The sequence below is a fragment of the Columba livia genome, chromosome 1 (genome assembly GCF_036013475.1).
Source record: "Columba livia isolate bColLiv1 breed racing homer chromosome 1, bColLiv1.pat.W.v2, whole genome shotgun sequence".
Lineage (NCBI taxonomy): Eukaryota > Metazoa > Chordata > Aves > Columbiformes > Columbidae > Columba > Columba livia.
This window is the reverse complement of record NC_088602.1, coordinates 69858535-69885317: the sequence shown is the minus strand read 5'-3', so window position 1 is coordinate 69885317 and position 26783 is coordinate 69858535. Positions and strand designations below refer to the sequence as shown.

At 40.5% G+C, this 26783-nt stretch overlaps 1 protein-coding gene across 30 annotated transcripts in view; it reads left to right on the top strand.

Moving 5' to 3' along the window:
• BBX (BBX high mobility group box domain containing) overlaps nucleotides 1–26783 on the top strand; it is a 148448-nt gene that overhangs the window by 104223 nt on the left and 17442 nt on the right. For 26 of the 30 annotated variants that reach the window (XM_065049873.1, XM_065049862.1, XM_065049853.1 and 23 more), the window contains 6 exons: nucleotides 1468–1548; nucleotides 11730–11810; nucleotides 13847–14765; nucleotides 15630–15768; nucleotides 18840–18988; nucleotides 24930–25019. In XM_065049873.1, coding sequence (XP_064905945.1) covers nucleotides 1468–1548; nucleotides 11730–11810; nucleotides 13847–14765; nucleotides 15630–15768; nucleotides 18840–18988; nucleotides 24930–25019 — 1459 coding nt within the window. The remainder of the gene's footprint in view (nucleotides 1–1467; nucleotides 1549–11729; nucleotides 11811–13846; nucleotides 14766–15629; nucleotides 15769–18839; nucleotides 18989–24929; nucleotides 25020–26783) is intronic. The other 4 variants (XM_065049848.1, XM_065049875.1, XM_065049847.1 and 1 more) reach the window with 3 other exon arrangements.

Below are 26783 nucleotides of genomic sequence, written 5' to 3'. Positions count from 1 at the left end.
AAACGCTATATCTGTGAAAACAGTAACATAGACCGCTGAAAAAGCAAAAGACAGGCATTACAAATTCATTCTTTGTAACCCTTCGGATTGGTGTGCTCCCATAGTACACCAATTAAAACATCCTGCCTGACGTTTAATAAATATAATGGAATCATAGATCAGAGGAGGTGCTGTTACTACATGGTTTTACGGCAGGGAAGAAACAAGTTTGACTGTATATGTAAGCAAATTGTCTTGTGGTATAGTTCCCCTTGGCCTGTTGGTTGCTACGCTTGGATTTAGTGTTTTTGGGGGACTATGGGTAGCAGATTCCTGAAGCAAAATGCCACTGCTGCTATTGCAGCGCTTAAGCGTCTTGGACAAGCAGCAGCAGGAGCAGCAGTACAAACTGCATGTGCTGTAGGCCTGCTCATTCTGTGGTGCTCTGTGCTTGCTGGCAACAGACGCAGTTGCTAGCTAAATCTCATGTGTGCATTCACTAATAAATGCTATTAACATACTTGTCTTGGTAATGAATAAGAGAAAAAACACATTTGCATCTAAATGTTTTAAATAAACTGAAATTTCATGAAAAATTTAAAATGGTTAAGGAAAAAAAAATCCATCCTGTTGTTTTTCCTAAAAATTCTACAAAGCCTCCTTCCTTTCTTCTGTTCCCTATAAGCCATGTTACATACTTTATTTTATAATAACAGTACCTTATGCTTCTAGGAATTATGCATGTAAATCTTTACAATTCCCTTACAGAATGATGCTTGATGAATACATTTCTGGCTAATAAGAGTAGTATGGATAAGCTTTGTGTTAATTCAGATAAGGCTGTTGTTTCTGAACAGTCATTTCTTTGTATTTTGATTCCAGAAGTTACAACACTTTCTTGCACTGTTTTTCATAAGCATCCCTAAATGGACGTTTAGGTACATGATTTGAATAATTTTAAGCTTGTGGTACCTTGAACTACTTATTTTTATGCTGTCAGGTAGTTGGGGCTTATTTTTCTAATAAGTTTTTTCTGTCACTTAGCAACCTTTAGTGTCTTCAAAATTTTTGGTTTTAGCTTCTAAGTAATTTCCTTGTTCAGAAAAGCAGTACAAATTACAGATACAGCAGTGTTGATAGCATCACCAATACGAGGTAATTGTGTGTGCAGCCCAATATGATCAGTTTAGTATTCTGTTGCATAAAACTCTCTTGCAAAGTTTGGAATGATAAAAGAGAAGAAAAATCCCAGGTATTTTGGGGATCGTCATCTTCTTAGGTGATTTTCAAATGCATTCAAATGGGTGCTAAACTATGTTTTCACCCATAAATTTGATTTAACCTGTCCAGGGCTGAAACATCAGAGTGCCCATTTTCTCCTAAGTGATGCTTCTTGTTACTGCTGCCTGGTATTTTGTTTTGCTCACTGTTGTTCTTAGCTTCAAAGAAGCGCCTTTGAGGTCTTACTCTGCACGCTTCTTGTTTCAGGTTTCCTCGAGTACTTGTCAATCTGATGCAACTAATTCTATGGAAACCTGTCAGAAGTCATCATTGTTTCAGTTTGCAGAGGTGAGTTTCTTTTACAAGGGTTGTCTTCCACAGTGTTTCCCTTTTGAGAAGCATCTGATATTCACCTGAAAGAGGAATTTAAAAAAAAAAAAATCATAAAATTCATGCTTTTATTTCTTCCTTCTTTTTGGATTTATGGTACTGGATCATTTATCAGGTAAATAGCTCAGAGTGGAAGTGTGTTCAGTGGGAGTGTGTTCAGGAACATGCTGGAAACCCTAGAGCAATAATGGAGCAGTGGTTTAAACAGTAATTTAGAGATGTCTTGTTCCTGCACTTAGTTTTAAACTAGAGTCTTCCTAACTAAAGTTTTAACGTGTATATTTGGATGTTACACTATGTCCTTTATCTATTGTGGCTTCTTTAGTCGTTGACTCCATCAAAAACAACTGTAGTTCTGGAATTTCCATAATCTTCTTCTAGTCTGTAACCACCAAATAGCTCTACGCAACTATGCTTTAGTTTTGCAATGTACAACATTTTTGTCAACATATTTCCAGTTATTGCTAGAAGTGCAGCTGTGGTATTCTGTGCTTTTTAGAAGTATATACTACTTCATCCAAGTTCGTGTGAATTTCATTGGCATAACTAACATGACAGGTTGCAGAGAATCCTGGTCCTTGTTTATATCATTCCAACTTTTGAAATAATTGCAATCAAGTGACATATAAAATTATAGCTGGATAAATATTGGTTATACAGGACACTGGGTGGTGGCTGAGTAAGTGCAAGTGGAAAGAAACTTTGTCATAGCAGGGGCTTTATTACCAGCTGTTTTTCACACCAGCTGTTAATCTGACTCCTGTGTCTTTAATACTCATTGCTGTGTGCACCTTCATACTTCTCCCTAAATGTCATCACTTATGAAACAGATGCATTGAAATCCTAGCACACAGAAAATGTGATTTGTTTTTTTTTCTCTTTAACATCAACTCATAAGACCTTGAGTTCTAACATAAGATCTGAGGCTTTCAAAATGTGTTAGAAATAAAGCACTGATCCTTTATTTCTGATTAAAGGTGATGGCCGCAGTGAAGTACATAACCTGTAGTTAGGCTCTTAACCTGCTCACTTGTGAAGGAGAGGAAATGCCTGGCATGCCAATAATGAAGAGCAGTACTTAAATCTTAAAATTGGTTAATTCCAGTGTCACTTATCATACTTGTATGGTAATAATTCATCATCCATCTTCCAGTATTTCTAAGATGCTTTTGCATACTTATACTGTCAGTCGAGCAATGTCATAATTCGTATAGTTCCTCTTGATAACTGTGTCTTCAATTTCACTGGTAAGTCTTTCAAATAGCAAGACAAATACCAGCTCACTTAAGTGTTTCAGTTCATTTTACAGTGCCCAGGCAGGGCAGTGTTAGAGCTGTATGGGAGCAGGCAGGAGTGTGCTGTGGGCTGCAAGATACGCTCTTGCTGAGGGTTTGTGACACCTGGCTTTTCCTTACCGTCCAGAGAAGAACTTCAGTGGGTGCCAGGAAACAAGATCACCTGCACCGCTAATTCATGCAGCTTAGAAGTAGCTCACTGACGATCAGTAATTAGAAATCCATATTAGCTAGTTTTACTTTTCAAGGATGTTAAACAGCCTATAGCAAAGCTGCACTTAAACAGTGCATGGTGGTATATGTGTCAGTGGCAAAACTGGTAGTTGTACCAAGGTCTGACATTAATCAGAGGTGTCATTTGGAACAAAAATTGACACAGGTTAAACAGTATAAAATGCAGTTACCTTAGTGTCTAGGATAGATTTGGTATCTCAGAGTACCTGCGGGCATTGTGTCCGTGTCCGCGCTTACCTTCTTTGCTAAACAGCAGTTTGTGCCATGTCAGCACCACGGTTCTGCTGTCTCAGGTCTTTCACTGAACTGTGAAATACAATATAGCGGGGGGAATAAACATCAATTGGGTGAGATGTTGGCCAGTTCTACCAGCTGTAGCATACACAAAAGTTACTGAGCTTGTGAGTGTTACCCGGCCTGCCATACCAAAGGACCACTGCAGGCATATTTTCCAAATGGCCTTTTAATTTACATCTAGGAAAACAGAAAATAAAATACATTCTGAAATGACACTATGCTCTGCCTATGGAAGAGGCTGCAGCAGTGTAAAATGACAACTCTCCTGGAGGCAGGAGTCCTTTGAAAAATAATGTTGCAGGTCAAAGGAAGCTTATCTCAACAGCTACAAGGATATGTAACAACATCGTTAGGTGGTGATTTGTAAGCCTAGAAATTACCCATCAGTGTGTAAACTATCCTCCTTCTTCCATATATTGAACCAAAAATCACTTTTAAGAATTCCTCCCATGTGTTTAATGTGCCTCTGTGAATTGACTTTCCACATATATACTCTCCTTGCCCATTTGGGGGAGTCTCGTACTGCTTGCAGAATCAGTGGTGCTACAGGTATATTCAGGGTGTGTCTGAAAAGACAGATTGGAGCTGGTGCTGTTGTGGAGGAGCCTATTTGTTACTCTGTGTGCTTACAGAGGTGTGACTACATACAGCACGCTTCTTTCTGTTAAATGTTGAACTAATTGTGTACTTTGTGTTTTTAGCTTGATTAGGATGTATTTCTTGATGTCTTTCTTAGGAGGCTCAGTTAAGAAAAAACAATTTACTGATCCAGGTGCCTGACTACAGACACCCCTATAAAAGATACAGTAAATATCTATAATAATTAAAGTAGTTTTTTATGTGCCACCTTTTTTTAAAGCTAAGAGTTAATTTGGAAAGTTATTTTGAAAAAATTAGTGGAATTGAGTAGGATAAAGCTATGTGCTGAAGGCAACCTTTTAAACCAAGTAAAAGATACAGGCTGGAGAACATTTCTTATTAATTCTATTGCAAGATATTGCACAAGTGAATCTTTTAATTTAGTTTCAAAAATCTTAGCCATCTTACATTTTAATTGAACAGTAATTTTAGATATCTGCAGATCTGAACTGCCTTTAGTACAGCGTTTTCAAATCGTCCTGTAACACCTGACTTAGCCATGCTTTCAGACTTTCACAGATCCTGAAATTATTTCCTCCCTAATTGGAAAAACAACAAAATAACAAACCTGAAAACTGTCATAGAGACGTGAGAGTGCATAGAGTTGCATACCAGTATGCCAAGTCAACTCATTTGGCACAATGGAGCGCATGTATGAGTCATCAGATGTTAGGTAGAGGTGCTTGGAAAGTTAATTAGAAACTGGAGAGGACAGTTTTAAAGTCAAAGTTAATCTCATTTTCTTGTGAAAATATTGAAATGTGTGTGCAGTTGGAGGGGGTTGTATTTTCTTTTTATATTTTTTTCAATGTCTAGAAATAAGGAGTAGAAATCTGGAAAAGAAAATCTTGTTAGCCATGGTTATTCCTCCTGTGTTACACTATTTTTGTGAAACCTTAATGGCAGTGATTAAAATGGCATTATTCTAAGATTGCAGCCTGATTTCGTTTCAGTTGTTCCAGGGGAAAGTGTTGAGCCGACTACAGAACCTCTAAGCTTTCTCCCTCCGCTATTAAAGCTGCTGGTGCTCTTTCAAATATAAGGGCTTTCAATTTGCACAGGGTGTCTTTGTCAAGTTTGGCAAAAATCCCTCTCTTTACTGTGCCACCTCTTACTGGGTCCTGTCTATACGAACCCATTATTGCATTTAGTAAGCTGAATTATGGTAAGCAATTTGCAGTAGGCTGCTGTCAGCAATGTACAAAAGAAAAGAGAGAGGGAGAGAAAGTAGTTATTTAGCCAGTAGCCAAGCAGACCTGTGAAGAAATGTGAAGTGTGCTGTGGTCTGATGTGCCCGGAGACTTTTGGCAGACGTCCCAGCTCAGTTTTGGTTCTGGCTGGATGTTCTTCATATGTTCCCTTTCTCTTCGCCGCCTGTGCGGCAGGGTGAGTAAGAGTGCCTCTTTGTGAAGACAGCAATCCCGTTGAGTAGACTTGTCATTTAAAATGGGCACCTTTACCCCAGGAGTACAAGTCCCCTGTCACTCAGAGAAACAGCTCGTTATATGTAGACGTAGCATGGGAGTTTTTCTGCTTTACAGCCTCGGTTAGCCTTTCATCTGTTTGTCTGCCCCAAGTGCCATAGTCTTCAAATTAAAGCTGCTGAGTATGTGGCTAGTGAGGCCTGCCCGGTGCCTTGCTGCAACAGATAATGAAGATCCCAGGAGTGAGACTTGGTTGGATCCTGCGGGTGCGCAGGCAAGTGCTTTGGAGGTCTTCAAAGATGATGTGATGTCCTCGTAAGTATTTTTTTAGAAATTTGGAGTGTTGCCAAGTTACGCTCTTGGCATTCTCATTCCGCTCTGATCTTGGAAGTTCTTGGCCCTACTTTTGTCCTTCTCGTGTATACCTTTTCTGGAAAGCCATTATCTAGGCCAGTGTTTTCAGCGCAGTGGGCTGTGTTCCATAGCACGGTGGCTGTTGGCAAGCCGTCTGCTCACACGTGCTGGTGCTGTCATCCTCCTTGCCATGCGAGGGAAGCAGAGCAGATGGGACCCCTTGCTCTCTTGGTCTTACTTGGATGCGTGTTTGGCAAATGCAAGCAGATGGTGGTGACTGCTTCACAGAGAAGAAACGCAAGCACCTCTTAGATTTACTGAGATAAACTCTCATCTGTTATTAAACAAAGAAAATGCTTCCTGAGATTGGAAGCGATAAATTGCTAGTTTACCCATCTTAAAAACAAAATGAAGCCAAAACCCACAAACTATTCACTTTCAGCTGCTTTTCTGAAGTTTTTCCCTAGGTGTTTTAATTAAAGCAACAATCACATGCAGCGTGCAACAAGGTAAAATTTTCTTTGCTAGTCCACCAGGTTACTATCATTTAAGAAAAATGCATGCTTGAGAATGATTTTGTCCCTCCTACATACTCACTTTGAGTGGGCTTGCAGGCAACCCTTTCTGTTTATGCTGAACAGAAGGGTTGAATCAAAAACTTTTGGTCAAAATGCCTTGAAATTGGGAGTGTGAGAGCTAGTCAATGTCTTCTCTGCCAGCCTTCCCTTAAGCAAAGCTGTAATCTTCCCAGGTAAAGCTATTATGTAAAACAGACAAATACATTTGCTGTTTGCCTGTATACAGAAATTATTAATATCTGTGTTGAAGTGAAATGCCTATTCTAGGAGGGAAATGAGAAAGTGGTACCATGGCACATGCTTCTTATGCAAACTCGTACGTAATATAGTAGCTAAAATGCTGGCTGACATTGTAATAAAATATAACAACTTGATCCTAGTGATCCCAAAGTTAAACTTCTACATAAGAATGGCCTATTTGTGGCTGTAGTACTGTAAGTTCTGGTTATTGCAATTAAAACAGGAAGATGGTGGTGTTAAGACAGGGAATGAGATCGGTAATCTCTCCAAGAGCCGATTGATCAGCCATCCTCTTACTTCTGATGTTTTGGCAGCAACTTTGGCAGAATGAGTTCTAAGTTTGTCTCTTGCAGTTTGTTTTCTTGACTATGAGGAGATTTTCTTTTTTTCTTTTTTTTTTTTTCTGAAGTGAAATGTTGGCTTCCTCTCCTTCTGTTAGTACTACAAGAATCCCACTTGCATTTTGTTAGGAGCACCCCTTCTATTGTCAATGAAATTCATCATTCTTTCCTCGCATTGTGCATCAGGAGGCAAGATATGCCCGCGTGTTCACAGGTTATACTTCAGTATACTGAAGTATACTTCAGCGTGTGGGTGGTTTTCTGTCCCTTTTCTGCCATTCATATTGCACTGAAAAACATCATTAAGAGCTGAGAATTTATTACGGTAGAAAGATAGAAAGTTGAGGCCCTCTTCCTGCAAAATGCAATGTACCAGATCCCTTACTCCCCTGGGGTCCTGAGCAGGTTCACTGAACTGTCTCAAAGCAAAACCAGGATTTTGAATTATTTTAGTTTAATATTAAAAATTATTACTAATGCACATTCACCATATTTTAAATAACTTTGCAGTAAAATGGATGTTCTGGATTGGAGGGGTGGTTGTAATGAATCTCCTTGGCAACTGAAAAATAAACTTTTCAAATAATCCAGCTCAAGAGAGAGACATTAAATAGAAAGAGAAGGGCTAAGCGGATAATATTTGCATCTAAAGTTTATTGTTATAAGTGTGATGTTTGTGATGAGGCAGATGCCATGGAAACATGGGTGATCTTGCCCCTAATGTTCAGGCTTTTCAAGGTGCTGGTGCTGGTACACCAACACCTGTTTAGAAGGCTAGATGAAGGTAAGGCTTTATTTCTTTATTCTGACTAATGAAAGTGAAACAAGCAGTGCCTGTGAGGACAAATGGTCTGTGTCTGTATATAACCAAATGGGAAATATTGCTCAGGCTTTCTGGGAAAATTTTGTTTAACCTTGATCACCACAGTTCCTGTTTTTAAGCAACTGCTATGTCTTGTTCGTTTAGTCACATAAAACACACATGGCATGATAGAATATTAGCTGTGGACAATACAAACATGGAAGAGAATCTATGAGCCTTATCTAAGGAAGAAATTCTGTTTTTACTTGCATCCTGGTGAATTCTAAGTGCCTGTTAACTGCTTCCTGGATGGGAATGCCTATATGAAGTGGGGCCTTCTGCCAGGAAGATGCAAAAAAACCTGATTTGACTGACCTTAAATTTTTTGTTCTTTTTCTCCCTTCCTTTCCATCTTTCATGTGTGCTACTGGTATATTTTTCTCCTCAGCTGATTTAAAACCTAGATCTCATAAAATACTTCGCAGTTGTCAAGTCCTGAGCCAGTAAAGCACTGTGGGAAGTCGGGACTCTTCCAGTTGGCAGAAGTGAAGTTATACCCATTAGCGCCACAGTGGGAAGATGTGTGTATCTGTCTTTTCCCTCAGAAAGTATGAGTTGTGTAAGGTTTGCTCTGGTATCAAATTTAGTATTTCCAGAAGCATAAATGAGTAAATAATGGAATAGCAAGAGAATTAGGCAGTGGCCCCAGGGACCTAGCTTTTCTTTTTTTTTTCTTTTCTCATTAACGTGCATAGTTTCTTAAAAAAATCAGCCTTATAACTGTAATAAAAACAATGCTCAGGACAACAGCAAAGACAAGAGACAACGGCATTCTTCTTAATGACGAGCTGGATACCAGGATTGAAAAAGTAAAGCTTTGGTTGTAAGGACTGGAAGGTACATTGCTGACTTGAGGACCAAGAATAAGAAGAGGAAAGTAGACGTTGAGATCATCAGGAATCTCTATGAAGAGCTGGAAGTTGAAGCGGTGTATTAAGTTCTGAAGTGGGCAGCTGTCAGCCCTAATCAAGAGTACCAGGTCAAGTTTCCCAATAGTCATAGAAGTTCTCTGTGAGTCTTAAATATAACCTTATAGAGGTCTTCTCTTTGACATACAGGAATCACTCAAAAGCCTTTGATGCTTGGTGTGCAAATACTATTCTTCTTGATGATTGGAAGATGAAGACACATGCTGTATTCCAGGCAAATAAGGGAGGGTGCTAGCACCTTCTGCATACACTTTTTTTTTTTTTTTCCTCAAAATCATGTCCTGTTTCAGTGAGGAAAATGATTCTGTGGATCCCATCTACTGGCATCCAGCCATATTTTCTTGCTGGTGAGGTTAATCCCTCTCAGGGGAAAAAAAAGATACTTTTATTCCAGTGTATCTAATCTCTATTTCATGTCCTGTTCCATGGATAGTAATGCTACTATCTGACTTCATAGGAACTTTTCTATTGAGTGGAGAAAAACCTGCCTTACCCTACAGGCAGTCTCTGGCCATAGTAGAGTTTGTGGATATGTGCTGTATTGTTAGCCATACCTATGCAGTACCTATAGTTGAAGATGTCCCTGCTCACTGCAGGGGTGTTGGAGTAGATGACCTTAGAAGGTCCCTTGCAACCCAAACTGTTCTGTGCAAGGACACCTAACTATGACCATAAGGGCATTTGCCTATTGCAACTCTAAAGCGGCAGAAAGGCTGGTAATGTTTAGTCAGGGACACCAAAGATTTTGAATGTCCTCATAGAGGACAGCAGCCAGCTTATAGTCATGCTGGTCTGGAGTAAGGCTGTTGCTTGAACGCAGCCTGACTGTGAAGCCCTAATTTGGGGGAAGGACAGGTGCTTGTCCACAGGAGTGCAGAGTTTGTACTGCAGTTGGCACAAAAAACTGAAGCTAAGCCTGGCAGCCTGACGTTTGCATGTTGGACAGTTTTCCATGACCTCTCTGTGATTGCTCAGATGGATTCCTACAAGCCTATTTCAATAGACAAAATAAATGTTAAAGGCTCTGATTCAAACTGAGAAAAGCATGGCAGTTGTGCTGAGCACATCCTCCTTGCCTCTGCCTCTTGTAGGACATTAGTGCTATTGATTTTATTTTTTTGTTCCCCTTTTTTGGAGATCTCTGTAATGTTGGATTGTAATCAGATAAATAAAATATGAGAGATTCAGTTGAAGTTCTTAGCAGTTCAGGACCTGCTTTGGAGCATCCCGAATGGATTGTGTCCATTGTTACCTCAATGGTGTCTGAGGCTTGCAGGTTCATTTGGCAGGCAGCTGTGCCACGCCGCTGCGACTCCACGCTGCAGATGCTGTGCACTGGAGGGGACTGCATGGCTGTTTCCAAGCTGCTGGCGTGGCAGGGGTCTGGTGCGTGGGTGCCTGTCTGCTTCAGCACAACGCGCTGCTCTCCTCCTTCATCTCTCTGCTGTGTGGATTAACCAATTTTATCATCTCTTCCCACCCCCCGCTGCCTTCCCTGTGCCTTCCTTGTTGGTATTTCACAGATGGTGATAAAATGCAGAAGTGGGTTAAATTATTTTCTAAAATATTCTGAGAATTTCTAAGTTTCTAAAAACGATCGGAGCAGCCTCTGTGCAGCCTGAAGCCTGGGAGGCTGATGCTGATCAGCTTGCTGAGCCTCTGGCTGGGCCTAAATGCATGTTTTTTTTGTCTTTAGCCATGGGTGGGGAGGCATGAGAGTAAAGGGAGGCAGTGGGGAGGGAGGTTGGGGGGCACATGTCACCTCCAGAAGGCGAGGAGGCCGCTTCTGCCGCAGAGAGCTAACAAGCTGTTATTATTCTCCAGAACATTTCTCCTGTAATAGAGAAATAGAGCTAACAGCTCTAACAAGGCTTGGCCATAAGCTGCATTTGGAGACTTGAGCTGTAATGGTCAGAGCTTGGGAGATGCTGTGAGGAGCTGCAGCCTCCAGGACACATAAGAGATAGCACTGTGAACACCTTTTTTGTTTATTTCCTTTATGGCAATGATGGGTTGATTTCTGCAAAATCGAGTTTTTGGGCCCATGTTGGTTGAGAGCAATGAAAACTGAGTTTGGGGGGATAGGGGGAGGTAAAAGTTTGTAAACACTTTAGGTGCCCAGTCTCTAGACCTCCACCTCTTTCTAAGGAAGCAAGTATAAGAAACATACAAGCCTGATCAGACATTACAGGGTACGTCCTTAAAAATAAAACATTTTTGTCTTCATACTAATGGCCAACCCTGAGACTGATGTTAATTTGTTTAGAAAAAGATAATTTCTTTGCAGCAAGCTCAAAACTGATACAAAACACTCTAAAGTATTGAAGAGGATCCCAGCCTCATACAGGAGAAATGTTCTGGAGAATAATAATCTACCTGCTTGCCAGACAGCCTCCTCTACTCTGAGGAGTAGTAAAGGTTACCAAAGGCTGAGGGCTCCTACTTTGCTTTGGTTTCGTAGCATCTCTTTTATATGAATCCTGTAGGACACCAACAGGTGGTGCCATAGCCTGACAGGAGTAACCTTCTTAAGCTGGGATAATGAAATTATTTTGCTCTCAAATGTCTAACTTAAGCCTTCAAAAACACCGTCAGCACTGGATTGCACGCTGGTGTAGGCTGGTGCTGAGCAACTGGAGTCTGTTCATGTGTGAGAAAGCATGGGCTTCAGTTCATCCTACTCTTCAAAAGGAATCCTGACAAGAAGATCCCCAAGTCTGCAAATAAATATCTTTTATTGTCCAGTGGTATTATCCACTGGAGCAATCGTGGAACATGGTGTTACTTACAACAGCATGCACAGGTCTGCACTTCTTTTTTAAAATATGATCTTATGAATGAATTTTGGGAGAGGGAAGAAACAATCTATTCAAAAGTTGTGTGGTAAACATAAAAGAATTGTGCTGATAAAAGAATGTTTTTCTTTTTTCTCTGTTTTTTCTTTAGATTTCTTCAAGTACATCACATTCAGGTTCTTCTGATTTAACAAAACAGTGTGGAACATCAGCATTATTTCAGCTGGCAGAGGTAATATTAAAACACTGGTGACTAATTACCACAGGTGCAGTGGGGCGGAGAAGTTAATGATGTTGATTGCTGAAGTCTGGAAGGCAGAACAGTGCTACAGTTATAATTACACTGTTGCTTATAGAAGCATGAATTATCACGGTTTGGGTGCCACAAATCAAGATTTACCCAGACTAGCCATCAGCTTGGAGGTTTCTAAGAGTCTGTGCTGCAGCTGAGAAGAAGTACCAGTCCATGATGGCAAAGGGACTTTCCAGTCAGCATTGAAATAGTTTCAGTTCCTTGTTTTGGGATTTGGGGATTTGACTGGTTTGGCTGAAGATGCAAGGGGTTGATACAGAGGGCTGGATTAGTCTGTTACTCAGGTTAGGGCATTGCCATTACAAATTTCTTTTTAAAGTCATTAGTTGCTTTCATTTATTTTTGCTTTTCATCTGTAGTGTTTTTTGAAGTGAGGAATAAACAGGTCAATAACTTCTGTAAAAACTCTGCTATGATACTCTCAGTAGATCCTTCTTCTGGGAACAGTTAAAATGAATGGCCTCTTATTGAAATGTTGTGGTTCGTTTGTTTCTAAGCTTTTTTTTTTTTTTTCCTTAAAAAAAGGCACTTTTCCAATCTTAAAGACTGTGAATTTCAAGTTTATTTAGAGCTCACAAAACAGAAGTCACTTTTTTTGTAGCCGTATCCACAGCCCTCTGTGCTGTTGGCTACTGTAGAAGAACCAACAGTATAAAGAACAAATCCATTAGCAAGGAGTGTGTGTATGTGTGAAGTGATGGAAATATTACTGTCCAATGAGTTGCATTTTAAAAACTGGTCTTTAGCTTTTGAAAATCATAGGCTGTGTTTACATTGCAGTACAGGAAAAAGAGTCACAGAAGTACCTTGGTACTGAGAATCTACCTCAGCATAGGTGTGAGGTTCTCCTCTGCACAATTTAAGCTGCTTCCTAATAGACACTGTGCTGCCAGAGTTCCGATGTTTCCAGTGCTCAACCGAGCTCGTTCTACCCCGTGCAGCATGAATATTGGAAACTTACTGCAAAGTGGTTTTTTGTTGGTATTATGCTCATATATATTTTGGTGTAAGAGTTATTTTTAGTCTGCAAGGAAAAAACTACCTTGTTGATTTGAGAAATCTAAAAAAAAAAAAAGGCATTAATAGCATTGGGAATTCAGCTTGGGGGCTTTGAGAGGGAGAGTAAGAAAAAGCAAGCATGTCTTCCCTATAGCAGCTGCTTGATGCTGTGAAGGACTGCCCTCTGTAGCAGTGTCAGCGGAGCTTACAGGTGATCCAAAACCAAGAGGATCTCCCAAGTCAGTGCTGCAGGAACATGGCAATTTTAGGGACCATTTACAGCTCTTCTTTTGAATATTGCTGTTCCTCAGACAGTGTGAGGGGTTTGGTTTCCATTAATGTTATCACCAGGAGGTGATAACCATGGCAACCACTGCTGCTTTTCAGTTCTTTGCAAAATAAGTCTGTGACATGAGAAGAAAGATTTGGAAGGCTTTTTTACTACCTTCCAAATTATTTTGCACATTCAGGTAAAAGAAGATCTCAGTTGCTGAATTTCAGTTAACATCTTTTCCCCCTTCTCATCCAGAGCCATTTGGAAGACAAAGGAAATAATTGTATGTAGGGACAATTGGGAGTTACAGAGGGTGCAGATGTGAGATTTTAAGTAACTTGTGTGTGGCAATAGAGACGCCGTATTGCTCCATTGCATTTAGGGTGTTCTGAAAATCAACCTAGCAGTGGGTTTCCAGGTTATATAAAAGGCACTTCAAGGATCATGGAAACACTACTGAGATAACTCGGAGCCTTTTTCTATAAGAGCAGTAGAACCCACCAGCCTTCCTCTAGCATGTAGCCATTGTCATGTCACATCAGTTTTGGTAGGGCTTCAGCATAATTTGGTTACCTGAGCTAAGATGCTAGAGGGTTTTCCTGTGTAATGCTCCTGTTAACATAGGTAAGTAATGTTATCAGTTGGTGTTTGTTTCATGGGACTATTTTTAAACCTGTTTTAGATGTGCCTTGCTTCAGAAGGAGTCAAAGTGAAGGAACCTGGGAAAACAAAAGTGGAAGCACCACAAGATGTGGGAGAAGCAGCTGCAGAGGAAATGGAAGTAGAAGAACTGGAGAAAACAATAATAAAAGACTCCTGTAAAGGACAAGTAGAACAATCAGAGATAGAGAAAATGCAAAACTGGGATGAGACAAAAGCTGAGGAATCAGAACCTACAAAATGCAGAGATTTTACTAGTCTTGCAATGGGGAACAGTCCTTTTGAGAGAAATGATAGCACAAAAGATCACATGTGCTGTTCTCCAGAGCTTTCAATGGGTGACATGAATATCCTCGGGCTAAAGCCGGAAAAGATAAAGAAGAAAAAGAAAAAAAATAAGTTGGACCGGCACACAAATGAAAAATCCACCCCCAAGAAACCTTGTAAAAAGAGGCAGTCCTCTGAGTCGGACATTGAAAGCGTAATGTATACAATTGAAGCTGTTGCAAAAGGGGACTGGGGTGCCGAGAGACTCTTGGAAACTCCTCGCAAAAAAACCCGCCCTGTCTCAAATGTGAAGGGAAGCGTGTTGGATACAAAATCACCAAAGAAAAAAGTGAAATCGAAAGAGAAGAAAACATCGAAGGAGAAACCCGCAGAGACCACCAAAGAATCGAAGCCTCCCGATTTCCTTAGTATTGCAGCCAGCAAGGAAGTACCGTGTGAGGCTTCTGATAACATTAAAGTGGAACCACTGACCCCAACAGAGGAGGTGGTACCCCAAAGCTTACCAGAACAGGTCAAAACTGAGGACAGTGACTGTGTTAAAAAGATAGAAACCTGTGGCTCCAGGAAATCGGAGAGATCTTGCAAAGGTGCTCTTTATAAAACTCTGGTGTCAGAGGGCATGCTCACATCTCTGCGCGCTAACGTGGACAGAGGTGGGTGGCTCTGAGTGTTTCATTTACAGCATGAACCACAAAAGTCTTCCTGGAGTGGGAGGAAAAGCAGAAGTCTGTGTTTAAGCAGGAGCTTGTGATGGGAAAGCTGTATCTGGTGACCCAAGATGCTGGGGCCGGGTGGAAGGGATGGGCTTCTTGTCCAGGGCAGATCTTTTGGAGTCCTGCCATCTGTGTTCCTCACAAACTCTTAACCTCTCCCTCTTTGTCTCTCATGATCTGAGATTCAGCTTTTTGACCAAAGGCTTTGTTGGTTAATTTGTCAGCCTGCTGATAGATGTATGCAGGACTTGTGTTACCCTGAACAATTAGCTTGTTTCTGTATAAGCAACTGTTGTGTTTGTGAGCATAGTTCTCAGTCCCTACAAGAGGCAGATGTGTTGTGCTTTTGCTTTGGCTGTTAGGTTTGCTGTAGGTGGTGAGCAAGAACCTTTTACCTCGTGGAAGGGTAAATATCATTTCTGGAAGCTTTGTGGCATGTCTTGAAATGTATTTTTCCAGTTAGTAGATTTATGCGTGTAATTAGATCAGGCAGAAAAGAAAAAGAAGTTTGTAATTTAGGGAAGTTATTACTTTAAATCTACTAATCTCTTTCTCTTCCTTTATACCTCGAAAGATCCTGATTTCACAGATAGTATGAAAGAAGTCTGGGGTGGGGGAGAGGAAGTATTTGCCAATATCATCATTATCCAGGTTACAATAAATAAAAAAAGGTTTTGTAATGACCTCAAGAAGGTCAAGCATCACAGGTTGCACTACTGAATAAGCACACAAGTTCCTTCTGAGCCCAGTTTGTTTTGGCACATTTTTATAACGATGAGAAACAATTTTCTGCCTTCATCCCAGGAAAAAGAAGCTCAGGAAAAGGCAACTCCTCAGATCATGAAGGATGCTGGAATGAAGAAAACTGGGCTTTTTCCCAAAGTGGGACAAGTGGGAACAAAAAACTGAAAAGGACTAAGCCAAAGGAAGAGTTTGGTTTTGGGTAAGTTGCAGCTTAACACTGTTCAAAGTTTTAGTTAGATCAGCCTGATAACTTAAGCATGAGTCCTCCTCATTGCACCTAAATTAACTACATTCAACACCCAAATAATCAAAATCACACAGGATTCCTGAAAATTGCAAACCCCACTGGGCTCAGTCATGCTCTAGAAGATACCTGTTGTTTATATACCAGTGTAATTCCTTTGAGATATTTCCTGCTTTACACTACTGTAAACAAATACATTATTTACTCACTTCTGAAAAAAACATGCAATATTTACTGGCTCAAGAGGTGGTGAAGAGGGTTACTTATATTTTCAGAGCACTTTGCAAGCAGTATTTAGAGTTCTGTGTAAGTGTTCAATCATCATAAACATAATTAGACTAGAGAGAATAGATCTCTTTACCTGCTTGGAGAGATTGCTTGCAGAGGAGAAGTAAAGAATGTTCTAAGGTTGGCAAATAATTATGATAAAGGTATCATTTTTCTATTGTAGAGACAAGATGCTTAAACTGTTCATGTATAGTATGAGGAAATTAAATAGAAGAATAATGATTACAAACTCATTAAAATTTAGCAAGGCCACACAGAATTACTTTTCTAGTATATGAGTAACAATTTTTCTCAGAGTATTACAGATTTATTGAACTGCAGGCATAATTATTAAGTCTCCTTAGCCATTCAGGAATTCGCAAGTGAGTATGAAGACTTCCAATTAACTGAATTCAGAAGGTGAAAATGAATAAAAAGGAGTAGATTTTCCACATTTCGTATTTTAAATTGTAAAATGTTTTTTTGTGCGGTAGTCTATGTGAAATTTACCTGCAGCTCAGTTTACAGCAATGATATGAAATTGATTAAAATCTCCAAGTATTGTTTGCTTGGAATAGTTAAAAAAAAAATGGAACACTTCTTGTATTTGTAGTGCATTGTATATAAGTTCTGTAAGTATTTTTTAAATTTAAATTGAAAACTTTTTGCACCTAATGGTGCCAAAAAAAAAAAATATGCTTACAAATTATTTATTCAAAGTAGCTAGGAGAACTGTGTAAATAATTAATTTGACAAGTACTGTTCTACCGTCATTAGCTGGCTGGATGGGGAAAATACATATTTGCCAATCTTGCTTCTCAATTCAGTCGTGCCATTAACTAATACTATTTAGTGAGCTCTTCAAAGGCAGAATCGTTAATGTGTGGAGTGTAAATGCTGGAGAAAGTATCCATTACCCTGTCCACTGCACTACCTGATCTTCTGGCTACTTGAAGACCTGGTTTTACCTGTGCCTGCTCCTCTCTTAACACTTTCTGCTCCCTTCAGCATCACCTTTCAGCCTTGTTCTGTGTGTGTAGCAGGGAGGGTCCTCACCCCTTTGGAATTACACCTCTGACCTCCTCCATCACCAGTCGCCCACATGTCCCCCACAGTCCCTGTCAGGTGGGCTTTGTCCATGTGCAGCCTGCTCCTGGCAGAACTAGGCCCAACGGCGTGAAGACCTGTCTAACCAGGCCTGTGAGATGCTCTGAAAATTCATAGCACTGTGATTTTTATATTTTTTTAAATAATTAATTGGTGACATAGGGATAGCAGCACTCTCCACTGCCTCCATGTCACACGAGCTATAAATTAGCAGCCAAGATGGCGGCTTGGCTGCTTTCAGGGTTGGGCCTTCCTAATGAGAGCGTCAGCCCCTCATGTGCCCTAGGGGCAGGAGACGAGGCAGGTTGCAACAAGAGGAGCTGGGGCAGAGGAGTGGAAATATGTGACAGCTGTCCAAGCAGAAAATCAGCTTGTTTTGTGCTTGTCAGGGAACATCCATGTGGAAGAGAGAGGTAGCAGTACTGAGCACCGCTCATGTCAGATGTCTTTGTGATTTAAAAACAAAACATGCACACACACACACAAAAATCCCAACCAAACAAAGAAGCCCCGCCATGCATGTGGTCTGCCAAGAGCCAAGGCTATATTTTAAGATGGAAGATTGCTTCTGAAAGAAGCAATGATTACAAACATAAAATGAAGCATCACTCTGTGTACCAAAGCTTTCAGAATGCAATTTGTTTGAAGTGCTGCTTCAGAGAGCAAAATGCCATGTTTTTTGTGATGCTTCCAAGCATGCAGTGGGTAAGGGCCATCCTGCCAACATTGATGCCAACTTTCGTCAAGTTCAAGTTTTCCATAGCAAACAGAATTAAAAAAGAGTAGAAAATGTCGTTGTGGCCATGTCATTGACGGTGCTATTTATAAGCTGCCTAGCCGTGTGCACTGCCTTTTATTAAAATACTATTCCTTTCTTTGCTTCTTTCCGGCTGCAGAAATTTGCTGGAACAGAGTTCTTAGCAATCCAACATAGCCGTTACAGCAAGAAATACCATGCTGTACCAGCCTGTTCAAGTGGTTTGTTTTCAGCTGGTTATTAGGAACAGCAATAGCATGTCTTTGGATTTCTTGAGTTGTAGGTAGTGTGGTTAGTCATTCAGGTTGGGCTGAAGTATGAGGGATGTTCAGTTTCATGAAGGCATGAGCTAGTTGAGTTTTTCATCTTGCAACAAATAGCATATGAGGGGAGAAATAATCACCCAGACCAAATACAAAGCCCACTCCCACCACAAAGCATCACATTTTAGAATATCCCCAGAAGACTGAATAGTTTGACGTTTTTCTTCTGGTTTGAATTGTTGTTTTCATTCTGATGTAAGGACTTTTATGTGAAGTTACTTTATTGGTTTTATTGTCTTTTTTCATTCCCCTCACAGAACCTCCTGTACAAATCTGTGCAGCAAATAGAGCTAAATGTCACCAAAGTGACATTTATTTATTTTTTTTCTAGTTTTAATATATACAACTACTGTAGTCAGTTTGTACTGAGTTGCAAATGCAGAAGCTGGAGTGTACATTCTGATTCTGAGTTGGATTTAACATATACTAGTTTGATGCGTACAGTGTGTGTGCACTTTTCCCCCCCTCTATGTAACTGGGTATGTATATATGCACGCGTGCTCCTAAACAATATATTTTTTTCTACAGAAACAGAGTTACATTTAATTTGATCGGTTTTGTTTCCCCTTTAGCTTAGCAAAATTGGAAGAAGAATTTGAAAAGAAATTCAACAGCCTTCCTCAATACAGTCCTATTACCTTTGACAGGAAAAATTCATCTGTGCCACGGAAGAAGAGAAAGGTTGGAAGCGGGTCATCTGAACAACCAAAATCCAACAAAGGTAAATTACCATGTGCAATACATTCTTAAGCAACAGCAATGCTACAACAAGTTCCGGGATTTGTGTTCTTTACTGTTATATGTGAAAAGTGTGCAATCAAAGAAAGCATTTTTCTAGCACTGAAATCAGTTGGTTCTCACCTGGGTTAGTTTTCAGTCTGTGCTCTTGACTCCTTATATTCATGCTGAGTAGAACTGGTTAGTGTTTGTACATGAAATATGTTCCTCATAGCAATCAAATTTATCAAAAACATGAATATTTGTGAGGTAAGTGAATTAGACAAGTTTTCCCAGGAGAAATGAGGAAAAAATGGCAGCTCATCGAAAGGTTACGTTTTGACATTTTTCAAAAGGTAGTTTTGGGCCAGTTTGCATTTCACTGTAACTTTAGGCTCTCTAAATTAAAACATAAGATACCAGAGATGTCTGAATTAAAAATTTGGGTATTTTTTCATCAAGATTTTCATTCTCTGTTGTAAGTTTGGAGCGGAAATATCCTGACATGATAAAAAAGGGTCAGTGAACAGGAAAACCAATTCTGTACCCAGCTCCTTTGCTTTTGGAGGCTTTTGGAGGGAGAAACTCTTGACACATTTGGCTGCTTTATATACCCGTGACACAGATGCAGTAGAGAAGTGAGAATATGGTAGGGAAAACTAGTGTTAGACTGTGACAGGAACACTGATGCATACATACAGTACAGAAGCATCACAAAATTAAGGAATGACATGACAGTAATTTTACAAGACAAAGGTAGGTTCAAAAGAATGCTCATTATACACAGTTCACAATGTGAAGCTGTTTTCTGCTGGTAGTTCAGCTATCAGTAGTTCCACTGACTGATAGCTGTATTAGATCTGAAAACCTATTTTAGCCAGGTGACCCTGGATTAGATCTATGCATTTTGAATGCTTCACAAATAATCGCATTACAGTATGCAGGATTGAGCAGCTGTTCTTTTCTAGTGCATGCCAATTTTGGTATTGATTTTTGTCTTTATATAATTAGATGTGGAACAGTCACTTTTGCAAAATTAGACTTGTGCTAATACCAAGTGAGTTCTGACTTCAAATGCTTTTCATTTTTTTACGGTATGTGTTTGGCAGAACTTCTTCAATGAGCATGAATGAATTGCTTTACAGGATGATAATGCAGCAGTTAATTAAACAACATATGTTGGGAACAAGTTCTCCTTATCTGCTGTGATTTGGCAGTTGAAGTTGTAATAGCAGCTCCTCGGATTTCTCCCTGCAGTATTTATATGTGTACAAGTGTCTGTATGCCTAAAAATTTTGCAGGTCCTACGTTGTGTGGGAATGGCACGCTAGAATCCTACCTCAGGTCAGGTATCCCAGAACTGCATTCTGATTTTGGCTAGGTTCATAGAATCATACGCGAGAGCTTATTTATTTTATACTTGTTTGCATCAGTTAAAAAGCTTCGGAATATATTTGGCCATGACTCGAGGGAAGGTGAGACACGTAGCTGCAGGCGGCAGGTTACAAGCCTGATACAAGTAGTTTTGGCACAGCCCTGCAGAGGCGCCCATGGAGCACTTGCCCCTGCAGGCAGTAAGGGCTCTTTAAACTCAGCCAGCTGACTTTGCACTGAAGCAGATGGTGAACAGTCACATGAACTTTTCCACCAACTGAGCTGTGGGGTTGCAACAAGCAGCCCCAGGGCAGGAATATCTGATAGTTGATGCTGCTGTTTCTGTAGTGAACATCTAACCGCAGCCCTGAACTAAATCCAGATGGTGCTAGTGATATCTGCTCCTAATTTCAACGAATGCTGAATTCACTCAAGTTAGCTGGGCAAGCTGTCAGCTTGTGTCAGTCATTCCAGCTCTCTGGAGAGTGAAGTTCAGCTCTACAGAGGTAGCTGAAAAACTTTCTGACAAACCTTTTTTTTTTTTTTTTGGAAAAGAAAACTAATAAGTAAATATTCCATGGCAGTGGATCAATATTATTTTTTTTTAATTTTGTTAGGATGCTTAAAATTAGGATTCAAGTTGTGGATTTGAAACGATCTGAACCAAACTGCGTCCAAGTGAGCTTACTGGCTTAGTGGGGAAACTGTTCCAGCTGAGCCAGACATTCATTAAGCTGAATCCTCAGTTTAATTTTGGTGTACTGAGACCATTCAGCCTCATCATGCTGTTGGCTTGCCTGTGAACTGTGACAAGCCCAAAGATGGTTAGAGAACACTGACTTCCAAAGGTGTTAAGCACACAGGTCTGCGTAATAGGGTCCTGCAAGTGTTGCAGGAAATGAAAATCATATATTGTGCAAAATGATGGAGCTTGGTTTGGAATGGTTCTGGGCTTTTTGAATTAACAAGGGGTTTTTTACACCATCAGAATTAAATGAAAGTGACATCGTTTCAGTGTGATGAGCATGAACTGTGAAGGGTCTTACAGGTGTGACTGTGCTGGAATGTAGGGATGTAGGAAACCTTAATTTAGCTGTGCTCTGCATTACCGTGTTTTGTGGAGTTTCTGCTGCTTTGCTTTTCCTTGGGGTTGTCTCTGTCTGTAAGATCATTAGCTGTCCAGCACAAATAGGAACTAGTCATGGTTGGGGCCTGTGGATGTTTCCAAACAACAGATAACAATCACTGGGAGTAGGTTTAGTAAGCACTTTTTAAAATCATTCATTTCTTTTTTGAATGAGTGTGTGCAGGATCATAAACCTCCCAGGCATTTTCAGCTCTCAGATACATAATTTTTGCAGTGTACAGATCAGTGCCTACTAAATTAAATTTAAAATTTGGAAAATAGGTTGGAGTGCTGCACACTAAAACTTCACCAGGATGTTAGGTGAATAAAAATGGAGAAATGTTTCTTGCTTTTGGGGTGTTGTTCTGCTCTCTCTGCCCCTATAACTAGGTCTGTATGCCTTAGTATGTTTTATTCTGGAGTAAATGGTGCCAGATTGATTTTTCTGTCAAATGAAATTAACCTATACCTACCAGAGGCCTGATCTGCTACCTAACCCAAACAATCAGGATGTTTTCCTACTCCTAAGCAGAAGATGAGTGGGTCAGTGCCCACTGACTCCTTCAGTTGTGCTTGTCAGGTCAGTCCTCACTTTGGCCAGTTCTTTTCACATAAAAAGACTTGAAGAACCTTGTAATATGAAAGCTGTTTCAAATCCACATGTGCAAGGCAAAATTTGAACTTTCTTAAATGAGAGGCAGTTTTTCCCCAGAGTTTTCTAAATTGTGCAAATTCCGCTCACGCTGAAATTAATGTGGAAGCAGGATTGAACAAGCCATAACACTTTTGCAAATTCTACCTCGAGAATTTTGAATGGGAAGTGTGCATATACAATAATAATGTCACAAAATGGCTGAAAAATACAGCTATGGTGAATCAGTGCAGATGGCCTGCTCCGACATTTGCTGGAGCTATGAGTGATTTCCTTTTTTTTTCTTCTTTCCAATGGCATATGTGCCAAAACATCCCACTGCACAGAAGTCAGCAGTCTGCAGTGAGTCATTAATCCGCTTGTATGAAAAATGAGCAACAGGCATAGTCATTATTTCTGCCTTGTGCTGTGAAAAAATGCTCACTTATACACTAAGCACTTCACTAAAGCTTTCATTTTGGGAAGGCAAGGAGAGGAATGTGTAGTAGACTTTTATTTGGGAAAAGGATTGTCTACATTTTTTTTTTTGTCTGTGGCCTCTAGGACTAGAAATAAAGCATCAGCTTAAAATGGATGCTTCTTTGTGGCATTCCTCTCGGTCTTAGCTCGGGGGTTTTTTTTGGCTCAGTTCGAAGTATTCAGATGCCTGAAGATTGCATGCCATAAAGTTCCAAAGATCACAACCTAAAAATACAGCATCTTCTTCCTGAGAGATGCAGAAATCAGCAGACAAACCTGTTTGTCCTGGTTTTCTTAAGAGCATGTTGAAGTGTTCTCTGTTTGATGAGGCCCTTTAGCATAGGGACCTTTGTGAGAGCAAGGGGGGCATGTGCCCAGAAATACAGAAGAAATACAGTTATGATTCATTATGTATGGCGGGTTCATTTTCTTACCTGCTGTTTCCCCAAGCAGCTGCCCTTGGCCATAGGGATTTTTTCCTGCAGGAAATCCCTGCCACCCTCAGGGAGCACAATGGACAAGGCAGGGATTAGCAGGTGGTTAAATCCTGTGACAACTGCTGAGGGAAGGAAGAACCATGTAAAATATTTCCAATAGGGAACAATGAGCAGGAGAAAAGGACTTACTTTTTACTTGCAGATGGCTACATAACAATGGCAAGTAAACTAACATTAAAAGCTTTTTTCAGCTTTCTGTAGGAAGTCACATGCCGGGCCCACTGCCTAACAACAAGCCTTTTAGGTTAGTTATTTTTTTCAGTCATGGATTTTCCCTGGATTAACTGTTGACACTTGTTCCAAGTCTAGGAGTACTTGCCTGCTGTCCCCAAAAACAGGTGTAGCCCAGCCAGGCCTTCTGTAAGCCCCTGCATGGGTGAGTGTGCCTGAACTGTGCCCCGGGGGCACCTGCTAGTGAGAGCCTGAGATGGGATATACTAATTCTATCCTGTCTAAAGCCAGCACGTGATCTCAGGAATGCCCCCTTGTTCAGCCGTTCCTGCACGCAGATGTCCTCTCTGGTCCAGGCTGTGTTTTGCCTTCTCCATATTGGTTTAGTTTAGTTAATCTCTACTAAAAGAGAAGCTGTGATTTTCATGCCTGAACATGTCATGCAAAGATCCTGTATTTGGCAGTTCATTGCCTTAAGCCTTAGTCTAAAGGTAGGATGGGATGTGGCCGTTTTTGAAGAACCACCAGGTCGTTTGTTACTAGCCAGCTGGTACGTGTAAGTGTGAGAGTGACTGTAATTTGGCTTTTCACAGAGGTCTGCTATGTCTGTGTTTGTTGTATCGCTGCTTACTCCATTAGTGAGACAAAGGATAGCATCTTAACGACCTCTGCTAGTGGCATAATTTGTGATCTGGTGAGATGTCTTCTGACTACTGTTAGTAATGTCTCTGCTGTCAAAGTAGGAATTATGCCATGTGCTGGGCATAACCTCACTTTTCTCTCCTGGGGGCCTTTACTTCTGCTCTTAGTATAAGCTCATTTCTGGTAATCCAAGTCAAAGGTAAGTCTTGCACCCTGTGGTGGCTTTGCCCTGGCTCATAGGTAAGTCCCCACCCTGTTGCTTGCTTGCTCTCCACCAGTGGGATGGGGGAGAGAAATGGAAGGGCAGAAAGCAAGAAAAAAACCTCATGGATCAAGATAAAGACAGTTTCATAGACAAAGGTGGGGTGGGGACAGACAAGTAATGCAAAAGCCAGCACCAACAAACTGATATCCAACCAGTTCCTGAGAAATGACTACTTTGGAAAAAACTCTCCCTCACGTTTTATTGCTGAGCCTGACATTATATGGTATGAAATACCTCTTGGTCAGTGTGGGTCAGCTGTCCCAATTATGTCCCCTCTCAACCTTGTGCACACCCTCTGTCTACTGACAGGGGTGGCAGAGTGAGAAAGTGGTACCCTGATGTTCTGTGGACACTGTTCAGCAGTAGCTACAACATTGGTGTGTTACCAGCACTCTTTAGGTCACCAGTCTAAAACGTAGCACCATCCAGGCTTACTTCTTTCCAGCCAAACTCTGTACACATCGAGAAGAGAGCGTATCTTTAAACACACAAGCAAAACCCTTGTCTGATTTTATGACTAAGCTTTCCTAATGTCATCAGTCTCTGAAATGCTTTGTATGCACTTAAGCATTGGGAGCTGATGGGTTAAAGTACGGCCTGTGGAAAGCCTCCAGAGTCCATTCTGGCAGAAGGTTGGGTTTTGTGCTTCCCCATGAAATGGCATTCTGTATTAGAGGAGGTTGTATAGTACATACTGTGACTATTGTTATCTTTTTAAAACTGCTAATTAAAAGTATGTATTATTAATGTTGTCTGTAGGTTCATGCCAGTCTAAGAAAAAGAACTTTTTCTACAAAATTGTCACCAAATGTAAGCACAGAAAGCAGAAGCTTAATGTTCCGGACACAGGTACTAGTGCATTACATAGTTAAGGTTTTGGGCCGCCTTCTCTCTCAATTCAGTCTCGGGGAAATGTTTCTAGACAGAGGCTACGTGGCTGTCTAGTCTTTGATTGCCTTGGTCCCTTATTTCCCTGTCTGCTTTGATTGTATAAGCTCCTGGCTCCAGTTGATCATATTACCTTACTCCAGTATGATGCTGTTTTGTTTTTAATTGGCATCTCCCTTAATTGCAGTTTTCCTGCTCCGGACACAGTGCAGCAGAGCTGACAAAGCAAGGGTGATTCTGCAGTTGGCCCTGAACTCATTATCTCTCATAGCTCTTTAGTCCTTGGGTTGCTCTTATCTCCCTCCCTTCTATATCAGACCATATTATTTACGCCTTTGCCAGAGCATTTATCTATCTCCCTATCTCCTGTCACTGTCTAGAACTTTGCAGACTGAAGCTTGTCAGTATATCAGAGCTTGTTTCTGCTCTAGATCTCTAGATCTAGATCTCTAGATCTCTAACCTAAACGAACCCTCCCTCGGTAGAAATCTTAACCAGCTTTCTGTTTTCCTCAGATTGAAGATAAATTGGACATTTTTTTAAGTTTTGTCCTGGGCTTGCTTTGCCTGCTGTCCTGCTGGTAATTTTCCAGTCTTGTGACAGTGTTGTGGTCCTGCATACACACATACTCCTCTGAGGGGCATTTTCAAGTGTACAATCTGCACGGGTTTACAGCTTGGACTGCTTCCCTGGGCCTTTTTTTTTTTCCCTTCTGTAGTCATGTTGCCCACACTAACCAAGTCACATCCAGGTTGTTCCTCAGCCCTTCCACAGTGGAGTTCTCTCACACATCATCCCTGTGGTACAGAAGAGCCTCTCTGGTTCTGCTTACTTAGGTAGCTCCATTAATTTCTTTCTCTTTTATTTTTTTTTTTCCCCATCCATATCTGTTTCTAAGATAATAAAATTACTGTCCCCATCTCCAGTTCCCCCAGCTACCTTTATCCTTAACATCTTTCCCTAAGGCTTGACCATGTCATTTCCTCTCCTTTCCTGATGCTTTGTTTTATGTCCTCTGTGGTGTGTGTGCACTATTTTCCCGCATAGGCTCTGCCAGCTCTGCTGCATTCAATGGTGCAAATATTTTGAAATTACTTGCTCTATTTCGTCGTATTTGTACAACAAACATGTGGTGAGAGTCGCCTGTGAGAAGTAGCTATCTTGCTTCCATGATGGTGTGAAAAAGGCATCATACATTAATGTAGCTTTTATTGGGTGCCATTCAGATTTTTGTTCCTGAATTATTAATAGACCACATTGACAAATTAGGAAGAAAAATGGTGTTTAAATTCTCCTGTGGGAAAAGAAACAGAAAGCTTTTAATACATCATAGAGTAAAAAATATAAATATCTTAAAATCAGCAGACCTAAAATGTGACTAAACAAAATGTCAAAACCTCCATTTCAGTAAAGGAAACCAGCCTGTTTTGATATAAAGTGTGTGCACTATGATCAAAGATTCAAACCTGGCAAGTGTTGAGTACCCTGGCCTCATTCCAGCACAACACAGAGGCATGTCCTTGGAAGTTAAGCATGTAAATAATGTCATCGTGTTTAAACATTAAAGATGCATCTGTGCATTTGCTGGAGTAGGGCCAGTTTGTGAAGTTCCTCCCAAGACTGAAGCCAAAGATATGGGGAACTTGCTGCACAGCCCACGTAGACATCCTCAAAGGAAAGATGAAAACATATATATATACATATATATATATATATATATATAGG